This window comes from Myotis myotis, unplaced genomic scaffold (assembly GCF_014108235.1).
Source record: "Myotis myotis isolate mMyoMyo1 unplaced genomic scaffold, mMyoMyo1.p scaffold_m19_p_3, whole genome shotgun sequence".
NCBI lineage: Eukaryota > Metazoa > Chordata > Mammalia > Chiroptera > Vespertilionidae > Myotis > Myotis myotis.
In genome coordinates, this window is record NW_023416335.1 from 161888121 (window position 1) to 161915429 (window position 27309).

At 51.8% G+C, this 27309-nt stretch overlaps 2 protein-coding genes across 2 annotated transcripts; both read left to right on the forward strand.

Moving 5' to 3' along the window:
* The first annotated feature begins 536 nt into the window (after positions 1-536).
* On the forward strand, positions 537-13536 carry LOC118650886 (keratin, type II cytoskeletal 5-like). The gene is made up of 9 exons (XM_036299384.1): positions 537-1039; positions 2887-3095; positions 5329-5389; positions 6170-6265; positions 7991-8155; positions 8939-9064; positions 9545-9765; positions 10356-10390; positions 11624-13536. The coding sequence occupies exons 1-9, from the start codon at positions 569-571 to the stop codon at positions 11824-11826; spliced, it is 1587 nt and encodes a 528-aa protein (XP_036155277.1). The 5' UTR covers positions 537-568; the 3' UTR covers positions 11827-13536.
* A 1464-nt stretch (positions 13537-15000) lies between these two features.
* On the forward strand, positions 15001-27228 carry KRT82 (keratin 82). Its single transcript, XM_036301480.1, has 9 exons — positions 15001-15793; positions 17578-17786; positions 20191-20251; positions 20930-21025; positions 21371-21535; positions 23662-23787; positions 24593-24813; positions 25042-25073; positions 25506-27228. Exons 1-9 carry the CDS (start codon positions 15389-15391, stop codon positions 25721-25723), a joined length of 1533 nt encoding a protein of 510 aa, XP_036157373.1. The 5' UTR covers positions 15001-15388; the 3' UTR covers positions 25724-27228.
* The last annotated feature ends 81 nt before the right edge of the window (positions 27229-27309 follow it).

The following is a 27309-nucleotide window of genomic DNA, read 5'->3' on the forward strand; positions in this document are numbered from 1 at the left end:
GATTAAATGAGAAGGCAGGTGTAAAACAGCTACCCATGGCAGCCACTCAGGAAATGTTAGCAATTTTTATTGCCCTCTACCTCACAAAGTTATTATGAGAATCAAATGACACAATCATTGCAACTGACCTGCCACATGGTCTTGCACAGATTGAGTCCTCAACAAATGGGGTTTCTTTATAAGTGATAAGAAGTGCTTGGGTTCAAAGTCCAAGACCTGGAAATCAAGAAGAGAGGAGCCGATGAGACGCAGTGGGAGTGTCAACAGCATGTGGCAGAGAACCTGGGCAAGTGGGGGCCTCAGGACCCAGGCCTGCCCAGGGCTCGAATGCCCAGGCCCAGTCCTGCCCTAGGTAGGGAGTTCCCATGATTATTAGCGGGGCAGGAAGATGGGCCGTGGCCAGACATGCCATTGAGATGAACTCAACACAGTGGTCTGTGATCTTCTCCGGCCAAGCCCAGTTCTTAAGGGGATAAAAGCCAAGGAGACTTTGGGACAGTTAGACTCTGAAGCCTCCTCATCCCTGTGACATTTTTGCTCCTCTGACCCTCTGCCAACAACTCCCACCATGGCCCAACGATCCTCTATCACCATCAAGTCAGGGGGCACTCGGAACTTCAGTACTTCCTCAGCGAACTTCCTCCCGGGCTCCCGGACCAGCTTCAGCTCTGTCTCCATGACCCAAGGCGGGAAGAGATTTGGAGGTGGCTTTGGGGGTGGCTTTGGAAGCAGGAGTCTCCATGGCCTTGGGGGCAGCAAGAGAATCTCCGTCAGTGGGGGCTACCGCTCCAGCCGGGGCAGCTTCGGTGGCGCTGGCTATGGGATGGGTCTTGGCGGCATAGGGTACAGAGTAGGAGCCTGCAGCGGGTATGGAGGTGGGATGATGCCTGGATCTGGGGGCATCCAGGAGGTCACTGTCAACCAGAGCCTCCTGACGCCGCTGCATCTGGAGATCGACCCCTCCCTTCAGCGGGTGCGGAAGGAGGAGCGGGAGCAGATCAAGACCCTCAACAACAAGTTCGCCTCTTTCATCGACAAGGTGAGAGGCAAGTGGGATCCCCACTAGAAACGCTGGGGGATCTCTGCTCTCTGTGCTTTTCTGAGGTCAACTGTGTCTTGCCCAAGACCTGTGATCCTGGGGTGGGAAGACTGCTGACAGGGTGGAGGAGGGGTGGTTTCCCACTTTGTTGAGGTGGGAGCAGAAAAATGTCTACCTCCAAGCTCCTGAGCTTTCTGACCCACTGCAAAGACATTGCTCTTTTGATGGATTGTGATCGTGTACTGGGCTTACAATTAGATAGTGAAAGGGCATCTGTTTGGAGGGAAGGAGATAAAGGAAAGAAAGATTACAAGGTCGGTCCACAGAAGTGGGCTGAGGTCACTTTTTCCTGCCGACTGTAATAGGGGCAAGCCCTCTGTGACAACCCCCCTGGTGATTTGGGCATGTCTGAGAAGCTGGGTGGTTGGCCAGGGGCTGTTCAAAGTGTTTTACTCTTTTCTTTTAGAGAGAGGAAAGCTGTGACTTCAGCCCTGGGTCCCCCCTTGCTATGTGGCCTGGAATCCTAGGGATTTCTCCAGTTTGGGGAAAGATATAATTCTATTTTGGATTCTATTTTGCCTCATCACCCCTGCTTCACACCTGAGCTGGTTGTTTTTGTCTGGGAAGAACCAATTCAAGAATGTGGATCTTTTAGACTCCACACCTGGGATATAGAAGAAAGTGCTAAAGAGACAACCAACCCAGGTCTCATTTTTGGCTCTACTGCTAGGAGAATCCCTAAGTTCTTGGGCCTCAGTTGGGTTGGATAGATGGACTCTGAGATGCCTTTGCAGGTCTAACAGTCTATAAATGCCTCATCATATGGACCCAGATCTTTAAATGTGTAAAACCTAACCACTGAGGCAGTGGTTCTTCAATTTTATCACCCATGTGTTTAAAATTGGCCTGGTGTTTGCATCAACAGCTGTGAGATTTCCAGGAGCCTGGCTCTGAGGGGAAAAAATGCTATTTTAGATTGATCAGGAAGGCACATAGGAACCAAAGGGTGGTAACTAGGGAGGGACTTAGAGCCAGAACTGCCCTCATTCCTCTGCAATGGAAGAGAAAGCTGGTGGGGTGGGTGCATTTGTCAAAGACCCTCAGCAGGCAAATTGCCATCTCCAAAGTCTTGGAGGCTCTGTTCCTTCATTCTCTGAGGTTGTGTGTCATTCCAGCTGCTCCCAGTGAAAGGACTTTGCTTAGGGAGAAAGTTTTTGCATGTTTTTCCAGGCTGAGGGGCAGATGAGTGCAATTCAAGGAAACCGAATTTGTAGCACAGGAGCACAGAGGACCTGAGAGAGCAGAGGGAGGAAGGGCTTACCAAGGCCACACAGCTAGAGAGACACGGGTGGGATTGTGTCCAAATTCCTTCAATACAACTCTAGAGTGACCCATTCCAGCATTCCTGGAGGGTGTGGGCAACTGAGTCCAGAGTCTAGATCTTGAGAAATCATGTTGGAAAGAAAATAGACAGGTTGAATGTTCTGCTAAGAACTTCCTGTCCATTTAATGGGAATCAAAATTTCACCCAGTAATGTGATGGGGGAGTGTTCTTTTCTTCACCTAAGACACATCAGCATGGTTTGGTGTGGTCATACAGTTTCCAGTCCCTCTGGCCCTCCTTGCTTCTCCCACCTCCAAATCAAATCACCACCTCTCCCCCATCACACTGATCTTTGCTTGCCTCTCTACCTTCTGGGCTGAGAATGATGAGAAGGAGCCTGCTACCTGGACTCTGAGGTCTTACAGCCCCACCCCTTGCACTGTTGGAGGGTCTTGGATCGCAGCGCTCTCTGGGAGGTTGCTGTAAGGAAGCCCTCACAGTCTCTCACCTCTGACTGGGGCAGGTGCGGTTCCTGGAGCAGCAGAACAAGGTCCTAGAGACCAAATGGAGCCTCCTGCAGGAGCATAAAACCACCAGGGCCAACATTGAGCCCATGTTCGAAGCCTACATCAACAACCTGAGGCGGCAGCTGGACAGCCTGGGCGGGGAGCGGGCAAGGCTGGAGACGGAGCTGAAGAACATGCAGGATGTGGTGGAGGACTTCAAGAACAAGTGAGTGGACACTCAGTCAGCTCCTCCACAAGTGCCCAGTTCAGTGGGGAAATGGGACACACTTTGGGCACCGAGGTTACTCGGAAAATGAACTGGGACCCTAGGGCTTTGGGGAAGGGCTGGGGTTATACAGGATGATAACTAACATGGGCACAGAGAGCATGATATACACAACCTGAAAGATTCTGCAGTTGAGGAAAATAAGGCTCTGAGAGAGTGACTGACTCATTCATGTTGGACATGAGTGGCAACTTGTGAGTTAAGAATTAAGCCTATATAATCTCACCCTTACATTTGTTTCACTCAGTCCCATTGCTAATTTACATAATGTCCATGCATTTGCCCCAATGCTGGCCAAGGGGCAGGGAAAGACCCATACATGCTGCCTTTGCCCTGGAACCACACACACACACACACACACACACACACACACCATTAAACATATAGTATCTTGTGCCTATAGACATAAGTAATTTCTTCTTTTTATTGTTCTAATTTATTTCTAATTGTCTTGGTCCAAACAAAATAAGTCATTTTTTTAGTTACTGTGTGTGTAACATAGTAAGAGTTAAGGCTTTAGAGTTGCACTAATATGGTAGCCACTTGCCACATCTGCCTATTTAAATTTAAATTCATTGAAATGGAATAAAATTTAAAATTCAGCTCCTCAATCTCACTAGCCACATTTCTGGTGCTCAATTCACACATGGCTAATGGATGTGGGTACCGAGTATTTCCATGATCACAGAATGTTCTATTGGACAGCAGTATAGAATCTAGTCAGTGGCAATAGGATCCTGGCTCAACCACTTACTTGCTAAAAGACCTAAAGAAAACTAACTTCTGTAAGCTCCAGGCCCTTTGCCTGTTAAAGGGCATATTAATAGTATGAGCATATTAAATCAAAACTTGCATGTAAACTACTTGGTAGGGTGCCCACTGCTTGGCACATAGTAAATTGTTACTAAGTGTCAGTTATTTTATTGTATTGATGTTTAGGTATATGTGTGTAGTGACAAGAAAAGCAAATACAAATGGATAATTTATAATATGTGTGCAAATGTGGAGTAACAGGTTTTCAATCCAAGAGGGCTTCATGGAAGAGATGAAAGCTTAATGTTGAGAAGGAAAGAGGCACAGAGGAGTAATTGGGGGAGTATTGGAGCATGTGCTCCTAGTTAATAGCCGGTGATGTTCCTGTGGCAAGTGACTAAGAGGCCTGTGCAGGACCACCTGGTGCTCCCCCTCTGGCAGAGGGCCTGTGAGCTGGGAAGCACAGGAGACCAAGGACAGTATGGAATTAGGTGAAGAACAGATGTCCATATTTAGTGAAAAGGCTATGCAAGGAAATAATAAGGAAAAATAAATCAACGGGCAGGAAAAGGCTTGTCTCAGGTCCTACTGGACTGCAGAGGCAATAAAAAAGCAGGGTAGATCTGGTTATATGCATCGTGTGGGACTGTGCTTTGTGGTTTAAAAAAAAAAAAAATAACGACATGCCATTTCATAGATGGGAGGGGCATCTATAGAGGTTGAGTGACCTGCCTGGGGTTACTGGGCTGGAAGGTCAAGGAGACAAAGCCCAACCACAGCCTTCAGAGCCACTGAGCAGGTGGGACTCCCCACTACTTAGACAGGTTGGGTAGAAAATGGGTCACCCCAGAGATCAGTGAGCAAGGAGGATGCTGCCTAGGGGAAGAGAGGAAACTGGAGAGGGGGGTGGGTCGCTCCTCTTAGCCTGAAGATTCAGCTTCCTAGGCCAGGGTCAATGTGGCTGAGAACGGAACAGAGAGGCAGGAGGGCATCATTGGGTGCAGAAGCCGCTGAGGCCTAGGACTGCACGCCTCCTACTGTTCGCTCTGTTCCTCCCCTCATGGCCTCTGTTTGGGTTGGGACAAGACCGCAGGGTATAAAAGGAAACATGCATGCCCCTTCGTGGGACCTAAGCTCTCTAAGGAGCGAAGCTGTGTGAAAAGCTCAGGAAGAATGAGGGCTGGGTTTTGTTGTTGTTGTTGTTATTTGGGGTTTGGGCGTTGTTTAGAAGGGGTAAGTGGGTGTTGGTTGATATGGGATTTGGGGGGCACATGTGTGGCAGGAGAGCTCTGCTATAGCAGCACATTTTCTAGGTCTGCTCTGCAGACCCGCCATCTCCTACCCACCTACAGCCCTCCAGTTAACCTCACTCCCAGAGCCCCTGTGCCTAACATCAGTCCACGTCTGACCCTTCCCACAGGTACGAAGATGAAATCAACAAGCGCACAGTGGCGGAGAATGAGTTTGTGGTGCTCAAGAAGGTGAGGGGACAGGGATGCTCCCTTCTAAACCTTAGGCAGCCCCTTCCAGGAGTGACAGCTGCAACTTAAGCTAGTGGCCTTGCATACAAGGCTATTTAATTTGTGCAACCAATCTTGGGAACAGGTTTTACTTTAGAAGTGAGAAAACTCAGGATCAGGGAGGTTAAGCACATTGCCCCAGGTTATCCAGATATTCAGGACCCAGGGCTTCAAAGTCCAAGTCATAAGTCCCGACACCAGCCCCCTCCCCATGTGGAGTCCAGTGCAGTGAGAGGTGAAGCAAATGAGCCTTATGCTGAGCTGAGTCTCCGGGATGTCAAGGCAGGCTCGGGAGACAGGCACAAGACAGGGATCAGTTTCATAGAGTTGTGGACCTTCCTGCTTAGTGGGGCTGGGGAGGGTGACAGAGGGAGGGAAGAATCAGCCAGGAGCTGAGCTGAAGGAAGGAGAATGGAGCAGTGGTGTATGGAGGGGAGGAAGGGGTGGAGAGAATGAGGAGGGGGAGAAGTCACCAAGAGCCTCAGGGAGAGGCTGGGAGAGCTCAGAGGCTCAGGATGGGGTTGTCCTCACCACATGGAGGTGGCATAGCTGACGACCTAGTGGGCATTCCCTGAGAGCCCTGGTCCTCAGGGAATAGACCCCCTCCCATGCCAGTCCCACTCCATAGCCTGGAATAAAGCACTGCTTTCATTCCTGGGAGCTGAAGTTCTCCCGCCCGACAGAGGAGCTGGTTAACCTCGACTGGGTAAGACTCAGAGTGATGGCCTGTTCTGTGCCCAGGACGTGGATGCCGCCTACATGAACAAGGTAGAGCTGGAGGCCAAGGTGGACGCCTTAATGGACGAGATCAACTTCCTGAAAGCTTTCTATGAAGCGGTAAGTAGGGCCCACTGTGCCCCCTCAGAGGGGCTCGAGGCTGGGGGCCTCAGCGGGGCACAGAGGCTACAAGCTGCTGCTCTGATCTCCTCTCTGCTCCCCACCCCATCCCTGGGTTGGAATTCATGGAGCAGATGCTACTTTCCCTACCTAGAGAGGAAATGAGTTTCCATCTGGTAGTTGTGAGTCAGGTGAGGTGAGAAATTTAACCTTGACCACGGATGATAAAAACATGACAAAAGGAGCAGTGGCAAGTCAGATGGTGGGTGATATCTGAAGAGAAATCTGGAGGAACTGAGGACCCAGAAATACAAAGAAGAGGCCAAGTTGGGTGGAGTAGAGGGAGTGACAGGGAGAGGGTAGAGATGGGATCAGTGATGTCAGGGAGAGAGTGTAGCAGATATTGTGTGCCTCCAAGTAGGCCTGGTAAGGACAGGCGATATGTCCAGGGGGTTACATATGTTTGTGCCCAACAGAAGTTGGTCATGTTGTTCTAAGGACAGGATCATTAGCTCTGTGTCTTTGGATGGGTTCAATGTCCATCCAACAAACCACATGGGGAATTGCAGGACATAGCAACAAAACAATAATTTCTTGAAGCAGGAAATGTATGTACCAATTGTTGATAAAGAAAGGATGGGTTATTTTTTAAGATTTATGTTTTGGACCAGTTATTCTCAAATTTCACAATGCCTTCTAGAGGTCTTAATAAAACATCAATTCTGATTCAGCAAATCTAGGGTGGGGCCCAGTCTTCCCAGGTGACAGTGATGCTGCTGGTCTGAGAATCATATTTTTTTAAACTAATGCTCTAGAGCAGTGGTTCTCAACCTTGGCTGCACATTAGAGTCACCTGGGAGTCTTTTTAAAATCCTGATTTCTGGGCCTCATCCTCCGGAAGTTCTGTTTCTTTGTTACTAATGTTGTGGCCCCACCCCATAACAAAGAAACAGAATTTCCAGAGGATGAGGCCCAGAAATCAGGATTTTAAAAAGATTCCCAGGTGATTCTAATGTGCAGCCAAGGTTGAGAACCACTGCTCTAGAGGAATCTGAGGAGTGATCATTAACAAATTAATTGTGTGTTTATTGTTTCAAAAATCATCCTACATCAAAATGAACTATTTAATGCTCCTCCCTGGGACAGAGATGCTATCTAACCTGCTTTGAAGATCCAAGACTTGAATTTTTCAGTCTGGTGCCCTTTCTGCTGTGTCCATTTCCCGCCCCCAAGGAGCTGGGAGGAGCGAAGCTGGGAAACAAAACTGAGATGTAGCAAAGCTTTCTGGCTCCTTCTGACTCAGTTTATTTCACAAGATGATTTCTTTATTTAGTGTGAAAGGCTCTTTTCCTCAGAACATGAGACATCATGGCACTGGCAGGTTACAACAAGGTGCATTCCCTTGGCAACAGGAGTGACGGAGCAGCTAAAGTTATCTGTGATGAGTTGATGATAAAGTATGGAAGTAAACCCAGTGACCTCCCTAATATCCTTCCCAGCCCTTTTAGACCTTAGCAGGATGCTACACCCTAACAGTGCATGTGTTGCCCTTGATACCAAGATCTGTTCCAGGGGCCTGATCACAGTGCCCCAACACACATGCATACAACACACACACACACACACACACACACACACACACACACACACACACATGCTTTCACAAGTACATGCACACACACACCTGCACCCTGCTTCAGTTCTCCCACTTGGACCCCATCACAGGAGCTGGCTCAGCTTCAGGACCAGATCTCTGAGACCTCTGTGATCTTGTCCATGGACAACAACCGCAACCTGGACCTGGACAGCATCATCGCCGAGGTCAAGGCCCAATATGAGGACATCGCCAACCGCAGCAGGGCCGAGGCTGAGTCCTGGTATCAGACCAAGGTGAGGTGTCAACATCAAGTCCATGAAATAATTGTGGAGAACTGGGATTCCAAAGGCAATTTAGATAAGAGCCTTGTCCTCTCATATGCCCCAATCTGATGGGGTTGAAGAGATCTGAGTTCAGCTTGGGGTTTACCCTCTGTACTATTCTTGGGCTACACTGGGGGAATAGCCATATGAAGGCAAGAGGTAGTTAGTCCTTCTGCCCCAAGGAGTATGGACACACCTTCAACACCCTGTAGAAGACAGGCAAGGGACAGCTGGACAGTACCAGCCACCAGTGTCAGGAGGAATGAGAGAGGGAGGGTGGGAACAAAGGCAGGCTGAGCCTCCTGGAACCACAGGAGAAAGGTGGAACTGTTTGGAGCTGAGGGCCTTGAGGGGAGGCGGGGACAAAGGTTGGATTTGGGCCACACAATGAGATTTTCCAGGTTAGAGCAAACACTGAGCTGGGGAATCACTGGGGATATGAGATGTGGTGCAAGAAAAACAAACACAAAGGAGCTTTAAAAGCAGAGAGTTACAGGTTGAGAATGAGCTACCTGGTGCCAAGGGAGAGGGACAAAAGATGGGATCCAAGAAGAAAGGTCCAACTGTGGTGCGGAGCTGTAGACACAGAGTGAGAGCAGAGCCAGGGAAGATGGGGATGGATTTGATGGAGAATGGGGTGGGAGAGGGAGGGGCCTCCAAGTGGCATATGGAAAGCCTTCTGGGCCCTGGGAAACCACCGCTTCCTTGTCTCTGGCCTGAATCTGCCTGCCTTCTGCCTCTCCTTCTCCCCAGTATGAGGAGCTGCAGCGGTCTGCTGGCCGGCACGGGGATGACCTCCGCACCACCAAGATGGAGATCTCTGAGCTGAACCGGCTGATGCACAGGCTGCGCTCTGAGATTGATAACCTGAAGAAGCAGGTAGGACTGACCTCCCAGAGGTCATCCCATCTAAGTCCCTGCACCCAGGCAGACCTAGGCCTGGTCTTAACTCAGCCCATGCAGAGTGAAGCCTCGTCAGATGAATGACCACCCAGGAAGGTGGTCTCCTGCCTCTCTAGGGGTGTTATAACCTTCTTCCTGAATTCTGTCCAACATCAATTCTTCCAGGAAGGGCTCTGTCCTCTGGAGGCATCCAAGAAAAACTTTGAACAGCTTTACTTATCCACTATCCAGAGACATTCAGTGTGGAAAAGGACCTCCCAAATCATTGTCTCTATCCTGGCTAAGTCCCAAATTATCCAAGGGGGACAGAGATTAATCTTATTTTTAAATATGATGAAGCTCCAGCCTCCTTTGCATGAAGTCCATTTAAAAAAATGCCCTCCATCTTTTTAACCTGAAGCCCACATCTTTCTGCATTCTCTGTGGATTTCACCAACTCCTGTGTCTTCCTGGTAGTGTGCCGCGCTCCAGGCCGCCATCGCTGATGCTGAGCAGCGTGGGGAGCTGGCCCTCAAGGACGCCAAGCACAAGCTGGCCGAGCTGGAGGAGGCCCTGCAGAAGGCCAAGCAGGACATGGCCAAGCAGCTGCGCGAGTACCAGGAGCTGATGAATGTCAAGCTGGCCCTGGACATTGAGATCGCCACCTACAGGAAGCTGCTGGAGGGCGAGGAGTGCAGGTGGGCTACCTTTTCCTCCCACCATAGCTCAAACAGACTCCACCAGAGCACTAGAGTATTGCCACAGAGGCCAAGAGCCCCACAGTGTCAAGCCCCAGGGAGAAATTCCAAGGGTAGAAACAGGGTTAAAACACAGGTGCTCCCTGGAGGCCTCCTGAGATCACAGCCCCTCCCACAGCTCCTATTGGACCCAGGGCAGGAGACCAAGGGGGAAGGTGTCAGGGAAAAGTAGCCCATGACTACCTGGAAGACCATAAGCAAGGCCATGTCTGCCCAGACCCTAAGACAAATGAGGCCACACCTGGGACAAGCCTCAGGGGCTCTGTGTTGCCCAAATCTAACTGCCCCTCTCTATCTAGTGAGCATGGGTCCCTCTCCCCATTCCTCTACATATTTTGACTGGGTTTATCTCCTAGATGCCCCCTGACAGATTCGCATTAACTTCCTTAGGCTAATGAGATGAATGGAAAGCTTGTAAGCACAGTGCCTGGCACCCAGTAAGTGCTCTGTGCTGTTGACTCTAAACAAAAAGAACCCAGGGCTCTTTAAAGTCTCAGCAAATGTCTCTCTTTCTCTCCCACCTGCAACAGACTCACTGGAGAAGGTGTCGGACCCGTGAACATCTGTGAGTAAATGCCTTGAGATGATAGGAAAGTGGGAGACAAAGTGGAAGCTAAGAGCATCACTAACAAGGACTTGATGACTAGAAAATGAACAGGGTGGGTTAGGGACGTCATTAAGACCCTCTTAGGGGCTCTGTGGAGACCCCTTTTTTCTTCGGCCCTTCCTCCCAGTGGGTCAAGAGAGACTTGTGATGACTTCTCATACCTAGGGCCCATTCCAGTGGGGTCATATGTCCACAGGAATGACTCCACCCAGGCCCCAGGGGACCCCAGTTACAGGACAGGTCTACTAGCAGAGCAATGGGTCCCTGATTTTTCAGCTAGTTCTGGCAGGGATTCAAACTCACACAACTGACAAGAGGTTCTCAGATAGGTTAAATGTAAAAAGTCGAGCAAATTAATGGAACAAGCAGAGCAGCGACTGGCCTGGCTTGGCCTCAGGCAATGGCAGGGAGATGGGGAGGAATCATCTCGCATAATGTCCCAGCAGGTGGCATTCATGGAGTCCTGTGTCCGGGAAGTTGAATCCCTTGGGCCCCATGTGGGTCAGACCGAATTAGAGAGGCTGGAGAACCAGGATGGGGGAGAGCTTAATAGAAGGAACTAGAATAATTCCCCTAAAGAAACATACACTCAGAGGGATGTCACATGTTTGACAGGCTGTGGGAGCTGCATCTAGAGATAGTAAGCTCCCTGTTGCTGAAAGCATCTGAGCAGAGGTAGACTCAGGATGCTGTAGAAGGGACTCAACTCCTGGGGAGGGTCATCTGAATGGCCTCCAGCCTCTTCCAACTTGGAAGTCTATGACCCCCTCACAGTGTGGGGCCTTCACTCAGTGAGAGCCCCTGGTGTAGATGAGGAGTGAACACAGCCTAGGAGCCTAAGGCCTTGGTTTCTGGCAGGGGTGACCTTGGGCTTGCCACTCAATCTCTTTGTGCCTCTAGTTTCTCCTTTGTAAATGGGGGTGCTTAAAGTAATAGTGTCCTCTCAGGCCTATTGAGACAATGTGGTCGCAGCTGTGAAGGCATTTGAAAAGTGTGATGTCCTGTGCAGATGCTCATGTTGAGCAGCATGCGATGGGGACGGGGAGCTCATGCCCACCCTTAGACTCTGCTCCTGGGGGACTGAGGAGATTCCTGTGCCCTGAGGAAGTGCCATGGGCACCAGACCCAGGGAGGGTGGGTCTTGGGAAACGGGAGGAGACTGCCAGTGTGACCCATGCCTTCTCTCTACAGCCGTGGTCTCCTCCTCTGGAGGCACAGGCTACAGCGGGGGCAGCGGCCTCTGTGTGGGCGGGAGCGGCTACAGCAGCGGCCTCTGCTATGGCAGTGGCAGCGGGGGCTTCAGTTCCACCAGTGGCCGCAACATGGGTGGCAGCACCTCCAGCATGCGCATCATCTCCAAGACGTCGTCCACCAAGAAGAGTTATAGGAGCTAAAAAGCCCCACCTGCCTCTGCTGCCTCCCCCACCCCACCCCACCCCACCCCACGAGACTCCCAGTTCCCAGCCCCAAGGCCTGCCGCTTTGCTGACACCCCCTGCACAAAGTCAATCCTGGCAGTAGTTCACATAGGGAGTGGGAAAGTGGCCTGTGCATTCCAGGGTCACCTTGTCCATCCCTCTGCTTCCAGACAGGCCCCCACAGAGGGACCCCATTCACTCCCCATCCCAGGGCCTTCCAGGGGCTAGGGGCATCCATTCTAGCTAACGCTGATTCAACTGCTCTGAGCCAAGACCTGGGCTGGGTGGGACTTTGCCCTTCAGTAGCTTCCAGAGCGGGGATGCAATTGGGTCTCCCTCCTCCTGTCTGAGACAGGTCCACTGTAACCACAGTCTTTCATGGGAAGCTTAGAATTGACCTTGGTGCGCCAAGAAAGTTGAGTGCAGTCTAGGCCAGAGTTCTCACGTGAGCTTTCTCACACAGACAGACACTTCTCCTGCAGGCCACTGAGACCAGGAAGTAATGCCAGCCTTGCCCACATATGGCCTCCTCACCTCCTTCCTTCTTGTCCTCACCCAGGATGCCAGCCACTACCCCTGACAACCACCACCAGCAGACTATTTGAGAGAGAAATCAACACCCATTAAAACATTGCCAACTCTTGATTATTCATAGGAGAATGAAATACTTGTATCAAGAATCCAAACGTTCTCCATGGCCAGGGCTGCATTTGATAATATTTTATAGCCACATTCTTCCCAAATCTGCTTCATTTAAGCCAACATTAGAATTATGGGCCTGAACAGAAATGTCCTGATGCTGAGGGCGAGGAGGCAGGCTCACGTGAAGGTGTGGGAGACAGCTCAGCACCAGGTGCCTACGACAGACACACATGGGAAAGAACCCAATCAGCCTGTCCTAGAACTGCCCAAGGAGAGCCCTCCTGCAGTGACCTACAGGCACAGGACTTCTCCTCCTCTGTGCTGCCACATCACCTCTTTTCTGGAAAGTTTTCTTCCCTTTGTTACCCTGCTCTTTCCACCTTCTCTTTCCCCCCTCAGACCTTTTCTACTCATCCTCTGCCACCTCTCCTCTCTCCCCCGCGCCCCTCCTCATCTCTCCTTATTTCTCTTTTCTTCCTTTCACTTCCCCTCTTTTCTGTTTGGCAATACAGTCCCTGCTCTTTCTCTCTCCTGGCCATTCTTCTATACTCCTGTCTCTGAAATGTCTAGCTGTGGCGTTGCCCATCCGCAGCTTTAGCCACTGAAACTCTTGAAAGCAGTCAGTCCATCAAACACCCTGCCCTACAGGGAAGGCCCAAGAGAGCAGACTCAGAAGCGAGGCAGCTCTTCCTTAGGTGTTCCCTGAGGATGCCTTGCTCAGCCCCTTGAAGGAAGCAGAAATAGGGTGTCGGTGGAATAGGGGAGCAGCGGAGGCACAGAAATATTGAGGTGGCCATCGCAGGTGGTTTCCTATTTAGCTAGAAGACTTGTAAACCCTCACACACCTCCCATGTGTTCAAAAAAAAAAAGCACTCACAAGGCGAGGAGAGACGGGCTGCGTGCTGCCAGCATGAAGACAGGAGCGTCCACTGCTTCTGAGAACAGTCACTCCCATGATAATCCTTTCAAACCTTTCTCTACTACTGGCTCCCTGTACCTGCCTGTTCCCTGAAATAGCTTCAATAAAATATCACCGAGCTCTCTGGGTGTTGACCGAGTCTGTCTTATCTCACATTCAAAGGGCAACGTTGGACCTGGTGTTCTCCAGAAGCAGGTGCCTTCCAATGAACTACCCTACTCTCTGCCCCAGAGCTCTGGTCCTGGTTCCAGGGAGTCCAACATGGTCATTGAGACCATGCTCTGGCCTGGATGTGTCCGGAGGATGCTCTCCAGTGTCTGCACTGCCCCAGTGAACCCAGTCTCGCAGGTCTGCCCACTATCTCATTCATTCCCTCTGACAAGAGTCTGGAGGGAGTCTACTCCCTCGTCTGGCTTCTCAGCATCACCATCCACACTAACACCACCTCCAGGGACCAGTTCTGTGACATTTCCTACAGGGCACAGTGAGATCCCCTTCCGCTGCACCATGCACAGGACCAACACCATCATCACCCATCGTCTCATGACAAACCTCACCTGCCCCAGCCCCCATCTTCCCTCCTCAGCGTGCTGGGACCAAAGTCAAGACTCCGCAAAAGGGGACACTGTGAAATGTCACAGTTAGACTGAGAATTTCTGATTGAGTTCCAGTCTCCTAATCTAGAGGCGTGGAAGCCAAGGAGCAGCAGAGCACAGTGACATCAGAAAGAATGGGATTGATGCAGCCTTGGCAGAGTTTAACCACTCTGCTCCTCACTTTCCTTATTTGTAAACTAGAAACTCCATCGTGGTGACATTACTAGTATATGAATTAAATGAGATAATAAATGTAGAAGTCAGGGTGGTCCCGCACAGAGTAAACACCCAATAAATGTTCTTACTGTTATTATTATTGAGTTGATTCTGACCTAGAAAAAGTCACATGTAGAAGGGAAAGACCCATTAGCCACAGCTGCAGTTTCACTGATGGGACTGATGGAAAGAGGGAGGGAACAGAATGGGGGTAGTAGTTGGAGCATCTTCAAAGAGCTGTGACCTGGATGCTAGGGAGAAGGCCTCTATCCCAAATACACTTAAACAATTCCTGCGGGCAGCGACTGTCCCCAGAGATGTCCTCGGGCCAGAGCAGGCTTTGTCTACCTCAGGGAGGCTTGGGATGGGGTGGGTAAGAAGGGAAAGAAACAGCCACATGGACCCCAACCTAAAGGCTGACATCGATGCATGTTTGGGGGAAAGCATTCCTTCCTCTCCTCTCCTCTCCTCTCCTCAAGCACAAGGCAGCTCTTCTTGAGTCCCCTATGGCCTTTCTGGACTAAACAGGCCCTAGAGACAAGACTCGGTGTCTGGAGTCTTTTATCTCAGGAGCCCTTGGGGAGACAGGAGATTAAGGGAGCCAGAGACAGGACTCCGGCTGGCCTGAGGGCTTCTCCCACCTAAAACCCTTCTGCCCTGGAAACTCCCAGGATCCCCTAGAAGTCCTTAGGGGACTTGGGTCTGGAGCATCTGCAGAAACATAAAAACATCCTTCAGGAAAGAGAGCATCCTCAAGCATATCCAACTTGGCCTCTGAGCCAGGGCAGCCAGGGAATGTAATTCATGCCCCTTCCCTTGGACTGGCATAAAGTCCCAACTCTCCCTTTCCTTGAGACTGACCCTCTGAATATGCCCCTTTCATCACCCCTGTTAACAAGGAAGGAGGATACATGGGACTTTTATAGGGCCGCCAGCACTGACCACTGGCTCCTTTTTTCAACTCTTTGCTACCCTAATTATCCACCTGGGTACTTAGAGCTGCCAATCTCCCAAGCTCATAAACCTGATTTAATGGTGATTGGGGGTCTGGCCCAGCTCAGACCTCCAGCCCCTGCCAGATAAAAGGGTGGGAGCTGAGCTGACTTGACAGCTCTTGCTTCCCGTTCTCCCCATCAGGGCCTGCCTCTCTGCCTCTCATTCCTGCCATGTCGTGCCTATCCTACCAGCAGGGCTCCAGATGTGGCAGTCGGAGCTTCAGCTCATGCTCAGCTGTCTTCCCCCAGAGGGTCACCCACTATGCAGTGAGCTCGGGGGCATGCCAGCCTGGGGGTGGCGGGGGCCTCCGGGTCCTGGGCTGCCTTCGCTCACGGAGCCTGTGCAACGTGGGCTTTGGGAGGCCCCGGGTTGCCTCCAGGTGTGGCCTTCCTGGCTTCGGATACCGAGTGGGGGCCACCTGTGGGGCTCCTGCCTGCATCACTCCCGTCACCATCAATGAGAGCCTACTAGTCCCACTTCAGCTGGAAATTGACCCAACTGTGCAGAATGTGAAGAGGGATGAGAAGGAGCAGATCAAGTGCCTCAATAACCGCTTTGCATCCTTCATCAATAAGGTAAGAGGTCCAGGACCATGGGATGCAGAGAACACCTTGTGTCTGGTCCAGGAGACAGGAAAAGACTGGCCATAGAGAAGCCAGTTCATCTATGGGCCTCTCCTGTACTCATGAGCACTAATCATTGAAAGCTGGTTAGATCAGGCTCAGCACTCAATATTTCTATTTGCAGATCCTTTGTTTTTAATATCTCTCTCCGGATATTATCTGATAAAATTACCAAGGTTGCCTGAGGTCAGACTACAAGAGGGACTTCCAAAGCGATGATAGATACTGAAAGGAACGACCTAAGAGGCCTTGATGAGGCTTTAACAATAGAACTGCTTTCTAAGCAGTTCTTGCCTGAGCTGGGGCAAGAACCTTGGGCCTAGCGGTGAGCAAAGACCCTTGGGCCTGGAGGTGGGCCTTTGACTTCGGAATTTGCCATCAGCTTAGGCCTGTGATGAGGAGAAGGTGGAGCAGTGAGAGCTAGGGATAAAGGTGGTCATGAGCAAAGTCTTATATCTGCCAACCCCAGAGCCACAACTCTGAAAACCTTCGGGGATGGTCGTGTGCTATCTTTGGGAGGCACTATACTGGCCTGTCAACCTCAGCTGCCTCTGGGCCTGTCCTCACACCCCAGAAAGTCTCTTGGGGGTCAGGACACATGCCAAGGCCTGAACAGGCATTTCTGGTGACCCCAAGGTTTAGTGCAAAGAGTCTTGGGCCAGAAATCAGGAGACCTGGACTCAGGTGTTGGCTTCACTACTGACTGTGACTCTGAGGCCCCATGCAAACCAGCCTCGGGGGACGGTGCGGGGAAGAAAGGGAATGATGGTGGGAAAATTAAAGGAGGTAATACATGCAAAAGCCTTCCAAAAGGGAACTTGTTTTAGTAAATGGGAACTGTCACACAGTTTAATTTTCAAAACCCGTAAGTTCTAGAACACGGGCCCTGGCTGTCAGCAACATCACACCACCCTCTGTGGGGCTGGAAGCCTCCTGGTGACATGGCGTTGACCAGAAGTAGGGCCATGTTACTTCCCCTACAGTTCTCCTGGGAAATAATGCACCATATGCAAAGTCCCAGGGCGAGGACTGGAGACTGTTTTCCTCTGCCAACGACTAGCTGGGTGACCATGGTCAACTCACTCAGCTTCTCCTCATCTAGGTTTCCAAGCACAGAAATGGAGGAGGGGGCCAGCAGCTCACCACGTTACTGCAACAGGGACTTGTTTGGGATGCAGCCATGCAGGATGGGGCAGCATGTGAAAGAGCTTGAAACTTGAAGTCTTGGGACAGAGCCTTTGATAGGACCTTCTCCCCCAAGTGTCCCTGGGCTGTAACTGAAGAGAGCCTGACTATTCCCAGCTGGAATGTCACCTGCTTACATTAGTATGAAGATCTTTAAAGTGCTTCCTATGCATAACCCCCAGTAGGAGCTTTAGGAAAGAAAACAAGGCTTAAAGGGATGGGGTGGCCTGGACAAGTTTACAAGGCTGGTGGAGGCAGGCAGGGCTGGAAGGAGGACCTGCCCCAGGCCTCCTGGTGCAGTGTTCTTTCCACTACAATGTGCAACCCCTGGGTGGAAGGTGGGTCCTATAAGCTCCCCCAGGTGGGGGAGACACAGAGACATAACCTCAGGTGCCAGTCTATGCAGAGACTGTCAGTTTAGCATATCGGCAGTGGTGTGTCAGAAGAGAGAGCCGAAACTGATTCACTGCCACACCACCATTGATTTATTCTCTCTGAGCCATAGTCCCCAGGGAACCCGCTGCCCGGTGACATCCTGTTCTTGACTGCAGGTCCGGTTCCTGGAGCAGAAGAATAAGCTGCTGGAGACCAAGTGGCAGTTCATGCAGCAGCAGAGGTGCTGCCAGAAGAGCATGGAGCCCATCTTCGAAGCCTACATCTGCACCCTCCGCAAGCAGCTGGACTGCGTGGCCAGGGACCGGGCCGGGCTGGAGTCGGAGCTCTGCAGCCTCCAGGACACGCTGGAGGGCTACAAGAAGAAGTGAGTCTGCTCTGACTTCACCCCGCCAGGGATCCTAGGGCGAGCTATGTAAACAACCTGGGCCTTGGTCTCCCCATCCACAAAAAGTTTCAGGGGAACCTAAAACTTGGTTCACAGCTGGTAGAACACTAAGGTAGGATAACATAGGCAGAGCCTCTAGGATATTGCCCATGTGGCACCTGGTAGAAACTCTGAGGTTGTGCATTTGTCTTCATCCCCCTTCCCACCACCCTGCCAAAGGAAGGCCCGTCCTCCCACTCAGTAGAACATGATCTTTTCTCCTGCCATTTCTGGCATTCCAGAGCTCTGCTCCAATCCACCTGTTCCACTTAATCTTCCACCAATCCCCTGGCATTTCCTGAACTACCTCTTATTCCCCAAACAGATCCCCAAACCCTCTTCCTTCCAAGCTTTTGTTCCCTCTGTTCTTTCTTCTCATAAGCCTCCTCTCATCATCTCTTTGAACCACATTCAGACTAATCTATCTCACTTTTCCTCTCACCCCCTGACTCTGCCCCCCCCTGCTCCCCCAACCCCTCCTCGGTCACAGCTGGAAGTCCTCACCCCTCCTGTCACTAGCAGATCCTCTGTCTCCCTTGTCTCCTGGCCCAGTTCTTCCTGGTGAAGGTCTTTAACCTGCTAGACTTGCAGCTCTGTCCTGACTCACTGCAGGAGAAGGTGACTGATGAGCATATGTTAATGAAGACCTTGAAGGCTTGTAGATCCAGTGCTTACAAGAAGCTGAAGCCCAAGTAAATTGCTTAATAGTCCTAAGTGGGTCTCTCCCAGGATCAGAATCCTATGGAGCACATGTTGCTGGGGGAAGGTTGAGAGAGACACATTTCCATTAACAAGAAACGGTGTGAGTATTCTAAGAGCAACAGTTCAGAAGGGACGTGGGTCAATGGAGTAGAGCCACATAGGGGACACTCTTGCTGCAGGTGTCAACCACATGCCTACTCATGATTGATGGAAAAGGCTGGCTCCTTCCCTCAAGATGCCCCAGCCCAGTAAGCACAGACCTTTGAGTAAACACACCGATAGCTACAAGGTGGTGCAGGCCAGAATGGTGGAGGAATCCCAAGAGAATGAGAGAGCAGAAGGGGCCTACGAATGCATCCTGGGGAAGGTGCCATTTGCTCAGGGCCTTGAAGAATGTGTTTCATTGCAGTTACTTCTTATAGAAGAAGAGTCCAGAGTAGACCTTGGAAAAGGAGAAAGGACAGGAGCAGATGACAAGGAAGGGCCAGAGTGAGACAAGTTAGAGGAGACAACTCCAGCAGACTGTTACAGGCAATGTGTGGCAAGGCCGGGGGAGGGTGAAGGCCAGCCCTCTCAGCAGGAGCAATGCCTTTCCAAGGGGTAAGACACACAGTGGTCAGAGACTTGGCTTGCAGCTGAAGACAATGACTCTGGATTTTAAAAGTGGGACAGCAGAAGGATGACATTGGATGGTATTTTAACAACAATAACCAACGCTGACATAGCACGTACCCCATGTCAGACTTAGTACTTTGCAGATATTAACTCATGTGATATGTTAACTCACAACAGCCAGGACCAGTGTTATCCTCATTCTACAGAATATGAAACTGAGACACAGAGAAGCCAGGTCACTTACTGAAAGTCACAGGACTCGCACTTGACACCAGGGGATTCACACCAGGGCATAAGCTCCAGCAGCGAGCGCCCAGCTGCAGCAGAGCACTGTGGGGAAGAGGAAGCCTGGGCGTCAGGAAGCTCAGTGGAGCTTTTAATGGATCAAAGTTGCTCTTCAAACTGAGTCATTCTGGCCAGACTGTACCTCTTGACCCTGATTCCGTTGCCTTAGGGGGCAGTGAGTGGGCGAGGACCTATAGCAAATAGCTGGGCTGTGCCTATGGGTCTGGTAACCTGGTAATTGCTACCTCTGCAACAGAGCTACAGGTAGGAGGCAGGCTCAGGACTCTCCAGTGAGGAGGGCACGGGGGCAGCTGGGATTTCAGTGACTACAACCAGCTCTCAGAACAACCCCGCACAGACAGCTCTGCCAGCAACAGGCCGCCAGCTTCCACCACCCCCCAGAAGAAATGATCAGATAAAGTGGGCTTCCTCAGCACCAAGACAGAATGAAGTTGGCCTGAGGAAGGACTTCCCAGAGGATGATTCGTCACAGGAGCAGGCTACTGGGGAGTGGGGTAAACTGGCAATGTGGCTAATGACAGGCTATGGTATTAATCACCAGTCTGGAATGGCTGGAGCAGCTAGAGGTGTCCAGAGACAGGGCTGCACCTGGCGACTCCTGGGGGCATGCGGTCAGTGCAAGGCAGATGTGCCCAAAGGCCCCTTCCCTCAGGTCTGATTCCAAGGCCCCTTCCAAAGCCCACGGGTTGACTCAAACATTGTTTCTTGCCCATTCCACCAGATATGAGGAGGAGCTGGCCTTGCGGCCCTGTGCGGAAAATGAGTTCGTGGCCTTAAAGAAGGTGAGGAGCTGGCTCAGAGAGGGAGGAAGCCCCCGGAGCTGGCCCAGCGGGCCTCAGCACACTCAGCCACTGGGCTGTGTCAAAACGAGTCCACCCACCGCAGAAGGGTCTCTCCCCCTCCTGCCCCGGTGCCAGCCTGAGTGACCCTGAGAAAGAGGGGGCCAGCATTTCCTCTCCCGCCCTTTGCTCAAAGGGGTGGTGGTTGACCGGGCTTCTGCCTCCTAATTCACAGGGGCCAGAGCTAGTCAGGGTGTGTCCACACCTGCCCAAGAAGCTGGACATGCAGCTGATGCCAAATCCAAACAAAAACTCTCAACTCAAGCCCCAAAAGACGAAAACCACTGCCCGAGCTCTCAGACAGATAGCGAGGTACTTTCTGGCCTGAGCCCCACACAGTGAGCGCAGAGACACTGCATTCAAGGCTCCTTTAAACTCCACACCTTCCAGGCCCTTCCCCAACAGGGGGCCAGGCCCAGGCATGTGGTCTTGGGGCTGTGGACCCCTCCCTCCATTCTCGGCTTTGTGACCTCTTCACTTTCACATGAGCTTCTGTGAGGAAAGGTGGGTCCCACACCTGTCACCTGCCACCAGCTTGCGGGGAGTGGCCCCCCGGGTGGAGGGGTGGCCCTCCCACATTCCCCCAGCCCCCGGTTACAGTTGTCAATGCTCCAATCACAGGATGTGGATACGGCTTTCCTGATGAAGGCTGACCTGGAGACCAACGTGGAGGCTCTGGTCCAGGAGATCGACTTCCTGAAAGGCCTGTACGAGGAGGTACCTGCAGCCACGCTGCCCACAGGTGGTAGATCAGGGCCAGTTCGTGAGGACAATGGTGGGAGAGCTCCAGCCCAGCAGGTACATTTCAGGGCAAGCAGACTGAGAAGTCGGCCTGGGACAGCTGGCTCTCAGCAGTGAGACCCCGGAAGTCCGACGCCCAGGCCTCGGCTCTCGGGTCTCTGTGTAACTGGAGTGGGACAGGGAGCAGGTTGGTGATTGAAGGCCCGTCACAGCCACCACAAAGTCTGTGCAAAGCTGCTATGGGAAGGTCAGAGCAGGTCCTCCCCCTTTATCCTCAAAGAGCTCACTGGTCCTCCCCACCGCCACCCCCCACCACCGCAGGAGATCTGCCTGCTCCAGTCTCAGATCTCAGAGACCTCGGTCATCGTGAAGATGGACAACAGCCGGGTGCTGGACGTGGACAGCATCATCGCTGATATCAAGGCCCAGTATGACGAAATCGCCAGCCGCAGCAAAGCTGAAGCGGAGGCCTGGTACCAGTGCCGGGTGAGGCCCGGGGGAGGAGAGCGCCCTAGACCACTTCCCCCGAAAGTGGGTGAGAAGATAATGAGAGAGTCATGCCATGTCACAAAGACAGGGAACCCCATAAATCCTAGCCCCTGTTGTTTCTGCCAGGCCCCGGGCCAGGTGCCTGCGGAACGTGTGGGAGTGGACCCCACAGGCTGCCCAGGCCTGTCATCAGGGTGCCAGGGGGCCCCAGCTTTATTTACTCACAGACTCCCTCAACATAAATTCAAGGAGTACTAATTGGCAATAATGGCAAAGAGGGCTCTGGGCTTCAAGGAGTCAGGGGAGGCTAATGGCATGGAGTGGTTACTAATGGTGGAGCAGGAAGGTGATTAAGGTGGCCCCAGACTTAGGTAATTAGGGGCTTGCTATAAGGATAGTTGGTGTCCCCAAGGTTAATTTGATTGAACAAATATTATCACCTCAGTCTCACCTGCCCTATCTGTGAAAGGCACCATTAATTCATTCGTTCGTTCACTCATCCACTTACTCATTCAACAACTGCTTCCTGAGCATCCATCATGTGCTAAGCGCTGTTCTAGATGCTGGATTCTAAACCGGGACAAAACAGGCAGCAATCCCTGCCTTCGTGTCACTTTCATTCTAGAGGCAGGGCCAGGGAGTGACAGACAACGAGCAAGACAAATAAGTACATGTATGTTAGAAGGTGATGCATGCTACGGAGAAAATAAACCAGGGTGAAGCATGGGGAGTGCTGTGGGAGTATGATTTCCAGTAAGGTAGTCAGGGAAGGATGGCCTTACCGAGGGGTGTGGCACCATGAGGATACTAGGAGTCAGACCATCCCTGTGCACAGGAGATGACAGTCCACGGGAGAGAAACGTGTAACCAACCAAACAGAACAGCAAGGTCGCAGGAAGTGTCTGGAAAGGCAGAGGCAGCGGTGTTGACCTGGGCCTTGAAGGCCAAGCACGAGTGCAGTAAGCGAGCATGAGGGGAGGGGCGTCCAGCTGAGGGGCAGCCGAGCAGGATGCAGAAGCGTGACAGTGAGGTTCCAGTATGAAGCACCACAAGGAGATGGGGCTGGATGGGGTAGCATGGGGCCAGATGGCAGCAACTCTTCAGAGTTGTGCTAAGTGCGTTGGACTTCTTTTCTGAAGGCAATGGGGCCCAGAGAATGCCTCCAGCAAGGTTCTGCCCTGGAACAAAGGTATCAAACGCTGGCCTGAAGTCAGCTCCCAGGGACTCTGTGGCCCATCCACACCAGGTGGCTGGTCCCTCCTCCCGCTGTTCTCCTGGGCTGCTCATCAGTCAAGTGGCTCAGAGAAAACAATCTGTTTCCCATCTTCCTAAGTCAATTCTATTATTTTTAAATTATAATTAACTGTGAGGATTCAAATTTTTTTAAATAGTTAAATTCATTTTTCACTTTTTTTCTCAAATAACTTGAAGTACAGAAATAGACTACCCACGATGACCCAGGGGGTCTATGTCACCTTCAGGGACACGGGCTCCTTATAGCTTTCTGTTCTGCCACCCTTCACATTGCTTTGATTTTCATGGTTGCCTCCTGTCTCAAGATGACTGTCATACCACATGCTCATTTCAGGCAGAAGGAAGAGCAAAGGGCAAAAGAAACATGGCAACTGAGTCACCCCTATGTCAAAGGAACGTTTCATTTTGTTTCCCATTGCTTTGGAGGAGAATATACAATCGTGCTCACCCTGGGCTGACATAGTCTCTCCTCAGTCCTCTGTCTCTTAGGCATCCCAGACGGAGCACAGAAACCCTTTCTAAAGTCCAGAGGGACATCTAAAAGGGAGGGAGACCTTTGGGCTCTGGTGCAGAGAGAAAACGACAAGCCTCAGAACAGCTAAACAGAGAGGAGGGGAGCTTGGAGATTGGAGGACATTTTAATAAGCCTGACTGTGCAGGGCTGTGAGGTGAGAAGGAACTAAGGAGCAGCCCAGAAAAGGACCTCAGAGACTGACCAGAAATGGAGACGGGATGGGGAACAGAGCAAGTGTGAGAATCCAGGGAGCGCCTGAGCCAGGAAGTCATTGGAGGAGAGACTCAGGCAGTGAGCAAGGGGGCTGGGAGGGACCACAGCAAGGCCCCAGGGTTCTGACCTCTCAGTCCCGCAGTATGAGGAGCTGCGGCTGATCTCCGGGACCCACTGTGACAACCTCCGCAACCGCAAGAATGAGATCCAGGAAATGAACAAGCTGATCCAGCGGCTGCAGCAAGAAATCGAGAATGTCAAAGCCCAGGTGAGGCCAGCTGGGGTCCTACAATGTAACTCAGTTCTGACACTGCCTGGGAAGAGTATCAGGTCCCACCGGGGTAAGGCTCTCCCCCAAGTGCCTCAAGATTGCCCCAAAGTCCAGGTTGTCACCTGAGCTTCTGACCAATCTGCTGTAAAGCAGAAGCCCCTCCTCGGGTTTGATTCATTTTCCAGAGCAGCTCACAGAGCTCAGGAAAACAGTTTACTTGCTGTTTACCAGTTTGTAATAAAAGGAGCTGATAAAGGATACAAATGAACATGCAAATGGGAGGGATGCATAGGGGAGGTATGTAGGAAGGGGCGCAGAGCTTCCGTGCCCTGAGGGCACCACTGTTCCAACCCCTCCCTGTGTTTCCCAACCTGGAAGCCTCGGAAGCCCACATGTGGAATTTTTGTGGAGGCTTCCTCATGTGGGCGTGATATTATTTCCAGCCCCTCTCCCCAGTCTGGGGGATGGAGGGTGAGACTGAAAATTCCAGGCTTGTAATCATGGCTTGGTCTCTCTGACCCACCCTCACCAAGGCACCACCCAGAGGCCCACCCAGAGTCACTCATTAGGACAAAAGACACCGCTGTCGTTCAGGAAATCCCAAGGAATTTAGGAGCTCTGGGTCCAAAACCAAATATTAGAACAAAAGGTATTTCCAATGCTCTTATCACTTAGGAAATCACAAGGGTTTTAGGAGTTCTGTGTATATATACTCTATTATCTCACACTAGCCATGTTCTCTCTGAGAGTCAGCCCAGGGCCCCTAACCCCCCAATAATGCCCTCTGTGCCCTCTCCCCCAGCGTTGCAATCTGGAAGCTGCTGTGGCCCAGGCAGAGCAGCAGGGTGAGGCAGCCCTCAATGACGCCAAGTGCAAGCTGGCCGGGCTGGAGGCCGCCCTACAGAAGGCCAAGCAGGACATGGCCTGCCTGCTCAAGGAGTACCAGGAGGTGATGAACTCCAAGCTGGGCCTGGACATCGAGATCGCCACCTACAGGCGCCTGCTGGAGGGCGAGGAGCACAGGTTAGTCAACAGTGGGCCCCAGGTGTGGATACTCTCTGTCCTCAGGTTGCTGTTGCTATAGCCCATCCCGCAGTCATAGAAAACCCAGAACAGCTCACAGTCTGAGGGTCCTTCTCATGGATGTGGTCTGTGGTTTGGACAGAAGAAGTGGGGGAGAGGGGAGCACTAGAGTTATTGGTCTTGTTTACTTCTATACAGTGATTTTGTGTCTTTTTCCTCTCACCCCAGGCTGTGTGAAGGCACTGGGCCTGTGAATATCTGTGAGTAGATGCATCTCTGGGGCTCTGGGGTCTTGGGGGCTAATCAACCTCCTGACCAGACCTCGGCTTGCCTCCTGCCGGGACCTCTGGTCAGAGGGAGAAGCTCTCCTGCAGGGCAACTAAGTCTTTGGGAGTCAGAATGAGGAGCAGGTCTGACAACGGGATGCTTTTCTGGAGAAAGAGGATTTGAAGCAGCTCAGACAAGTGGAAACAGAGAGGGTGAAACAGAAGTCAGGGCTCTGGGAATAGAGAATGGTTGGGGACCTTATAGGCACTTGTAGCTGGAGTGGGAATTGGGGGTGGGGGTGGGGAGAGGGGAGGGTTCCTTACAGGTGGTGGCAGCAAGAGGGGGGCATGGCCTGACTGAAGGGATCGGGGCAATGCCCTTAGTCATGCAGTGCGGGGCCTTGAGCATCTTTTCTATTCCCGCAGCTGTGAGCAGCTCAAAAGGTGCGGTCTTGTACGAGCCATGTGTGGTCAGCACGCCCATGCTGAGGACCGAATACTGCACCAGCGGCCTCAAGAGCAGTGGGGGCTGCAGCGCCATGAGCACCGGTGAACTCTACATCCCCTGTGAGCCACAGGGGCGCCCGGACTGCTCCAGCATGAAGCTAGGGACTGGGGGCAGCTCCTCCTGCCACAAGTGTTAGCACTGCCTCAGAGGCTGGGAGTCCAGGATGCAAGGCACTAGCCCTCAGCCTGGATGTCGCCCACGCTTACCAGGGCAGCACACCAGGACATTCCAAACCTCACCTTCCTGTATCAGGTTTTCCCCGGGAGCCATTCCTCAGGTCCATCACATCAGTCATTTTTACTTATCTGTGTGCAGACTTGAAGTAGGCCCTGGGGGCGGCGGTGGGATGTAAGGAAAGAGAATGCATCGCTATGCCCCCTAGACTGCTGACAGTCAGTCCCTAGTGTGGCCAAGAGAATGGCAACAGCCACTGACCACTTCTCTTGCGGATGAGAAGGCCAACTGCGCACATCACAGTTCTGCTTTGCGGATTAAATCATGGAAGTTTCCCCACAAAGCCAGCCTCCCCCGAACCCTGGAGGTTCCCACCTCCCTTACCTCTGATTCTCATGCACCTAAGAAAAGTGAACTTCTTTTAACACCCACCTAAAAAATGCACTATTGCAAATGTCAAAAGGAGATATTCCAAAATCCCATTCTGAATTCCAAAGCCAGGATTTGGGGATCACTCAGGACCTATCCAGGCCCTCTCAGTTAACACAGAATCCATAGGTGGCCTTTAGCCCTAGGTTTTCCTGCTCAAATATGTTGAGCTCACGCTATGAAAATGCGTCTCTTCCCTGAGCTCCCATTGGCCGTTGATGGTGGAGATACGCCTAGAACAAAGGCAAGGGGACATGGAATTTTCACTTGATGTAGGGACAATTGAGAGCTGACATTATTTGCTCAAAGAAGTCAAGCCCCGCCCCCACTTCTGTAGACAGCCACCTCTCCCTTTACTCCCTCTTGCTTTGGGTCTGATATGAATGCGTTTTCCTGGCTGCAGCGATGGGGGGCTGACCGGCCAACTTGAGGCTCTGGCTCAGGGGCTGAGGGAGGAGGAGGTGTTGGGCTGACCCCATCCCTCCAGAGGCCCCGCCCCTAGGGCTGCTTCCACAGAAGCCTCACCCTCCCAGGGATCCAAGTCTCTGCCAAAGAGCCTCTGGGCTTGTCTGTTCCCAATAAACTAACTGGTCACAGGTTACAGCAATCAGGATGATTCAACCTGCTCTGTGGGTCTGAGAGGAGGAACCTCCTTTGAGGGAGAACAAATAAGCCGCCTTTGGGGCTGGAAGCTGGGGAACTTGGGAACTTGGGGTGAAAAGGTAGGTGGTTATGTAAATGGGAAAACTACATATGAACAATTTGCTAGTGGCCTGTGGAATAAACGTGGACCCATACAAATTAGACTTAAAAACTGCACATCACACCCCAATAGTGTACAAGTCACTTGCCACATTAAAAAACCACGTGTCTGTTGTAGATAGGCCTCCTCACCGCATGGCCCCCTGCACGTGTCCTAGAGAAAGTTCATGGGGCCCCTATAATGTCTGTTCTCATCAGGCTCCCAGCCTGGGTTCTGCCTCCCCATCGTGGACCAGTCTTTGTGCAGGACATTCCTGGTCCGGGGAAAGCACAGAAGATGAGTGGCAGCCCAGCCAGGGAGGAGAGCCCTCCATCTCTTTTTCCTCTCTAGGGAGCCTCAAGGACTGGAAATGAGAC

What these genes read in the sequence shown, in the direction of transcription:
- KRT82 (XM_036301480.1), top strand. Translation starts at nt 15,389, where the DNA reads ATGTCGTGCCTATCCTACCAGCAGGGCTCCAGATGTGGCAGTCGGAGC. An exon ending in CTGGAGGGCTACAAGAAGAA is followed by an intron (nt 17,787 to 20,190) that starts GTGAGTCTGCTC and finishes CCATTCCACCAG; the next exon opens with ATATGAGGAGGAGCTGGCCT. An exon ending in CTGGAGGGCGAGGAGCACAG is followed by an intron (nt 24,814 to 25,041) that starts GTTAGTCAACAG and finishes CTCTCACCCCAG; the next exon opens with GCTGTGTGAAGGCACTGGGC.
- LOC118650886 (XM_036299384.1), top strand. Translation starts at nt 569, where the DNA reads ATGGCCCAACGATCCTCTATCACCATCAAGTCAGGGGGCACTCGGAAC. An exon ending in TCGCCTCTTTCATCGACAAG is followed by an intron (nt 1,040 to 2,886) that starts GTGAGAGGCAAG and finishes TGACTGGGGCAG; the next exon opens with GTGCGGTTCCTGGAGCAGCA. An exon ending in GTGGAGGACTTCAAGAACAA is followed by an intron (nt 3,096 to 5,328) that starts GTGAGTGGACAC and finishes CCCTTCCCACAG; the next exon opens with GTACGAAGATGAAATCAACA.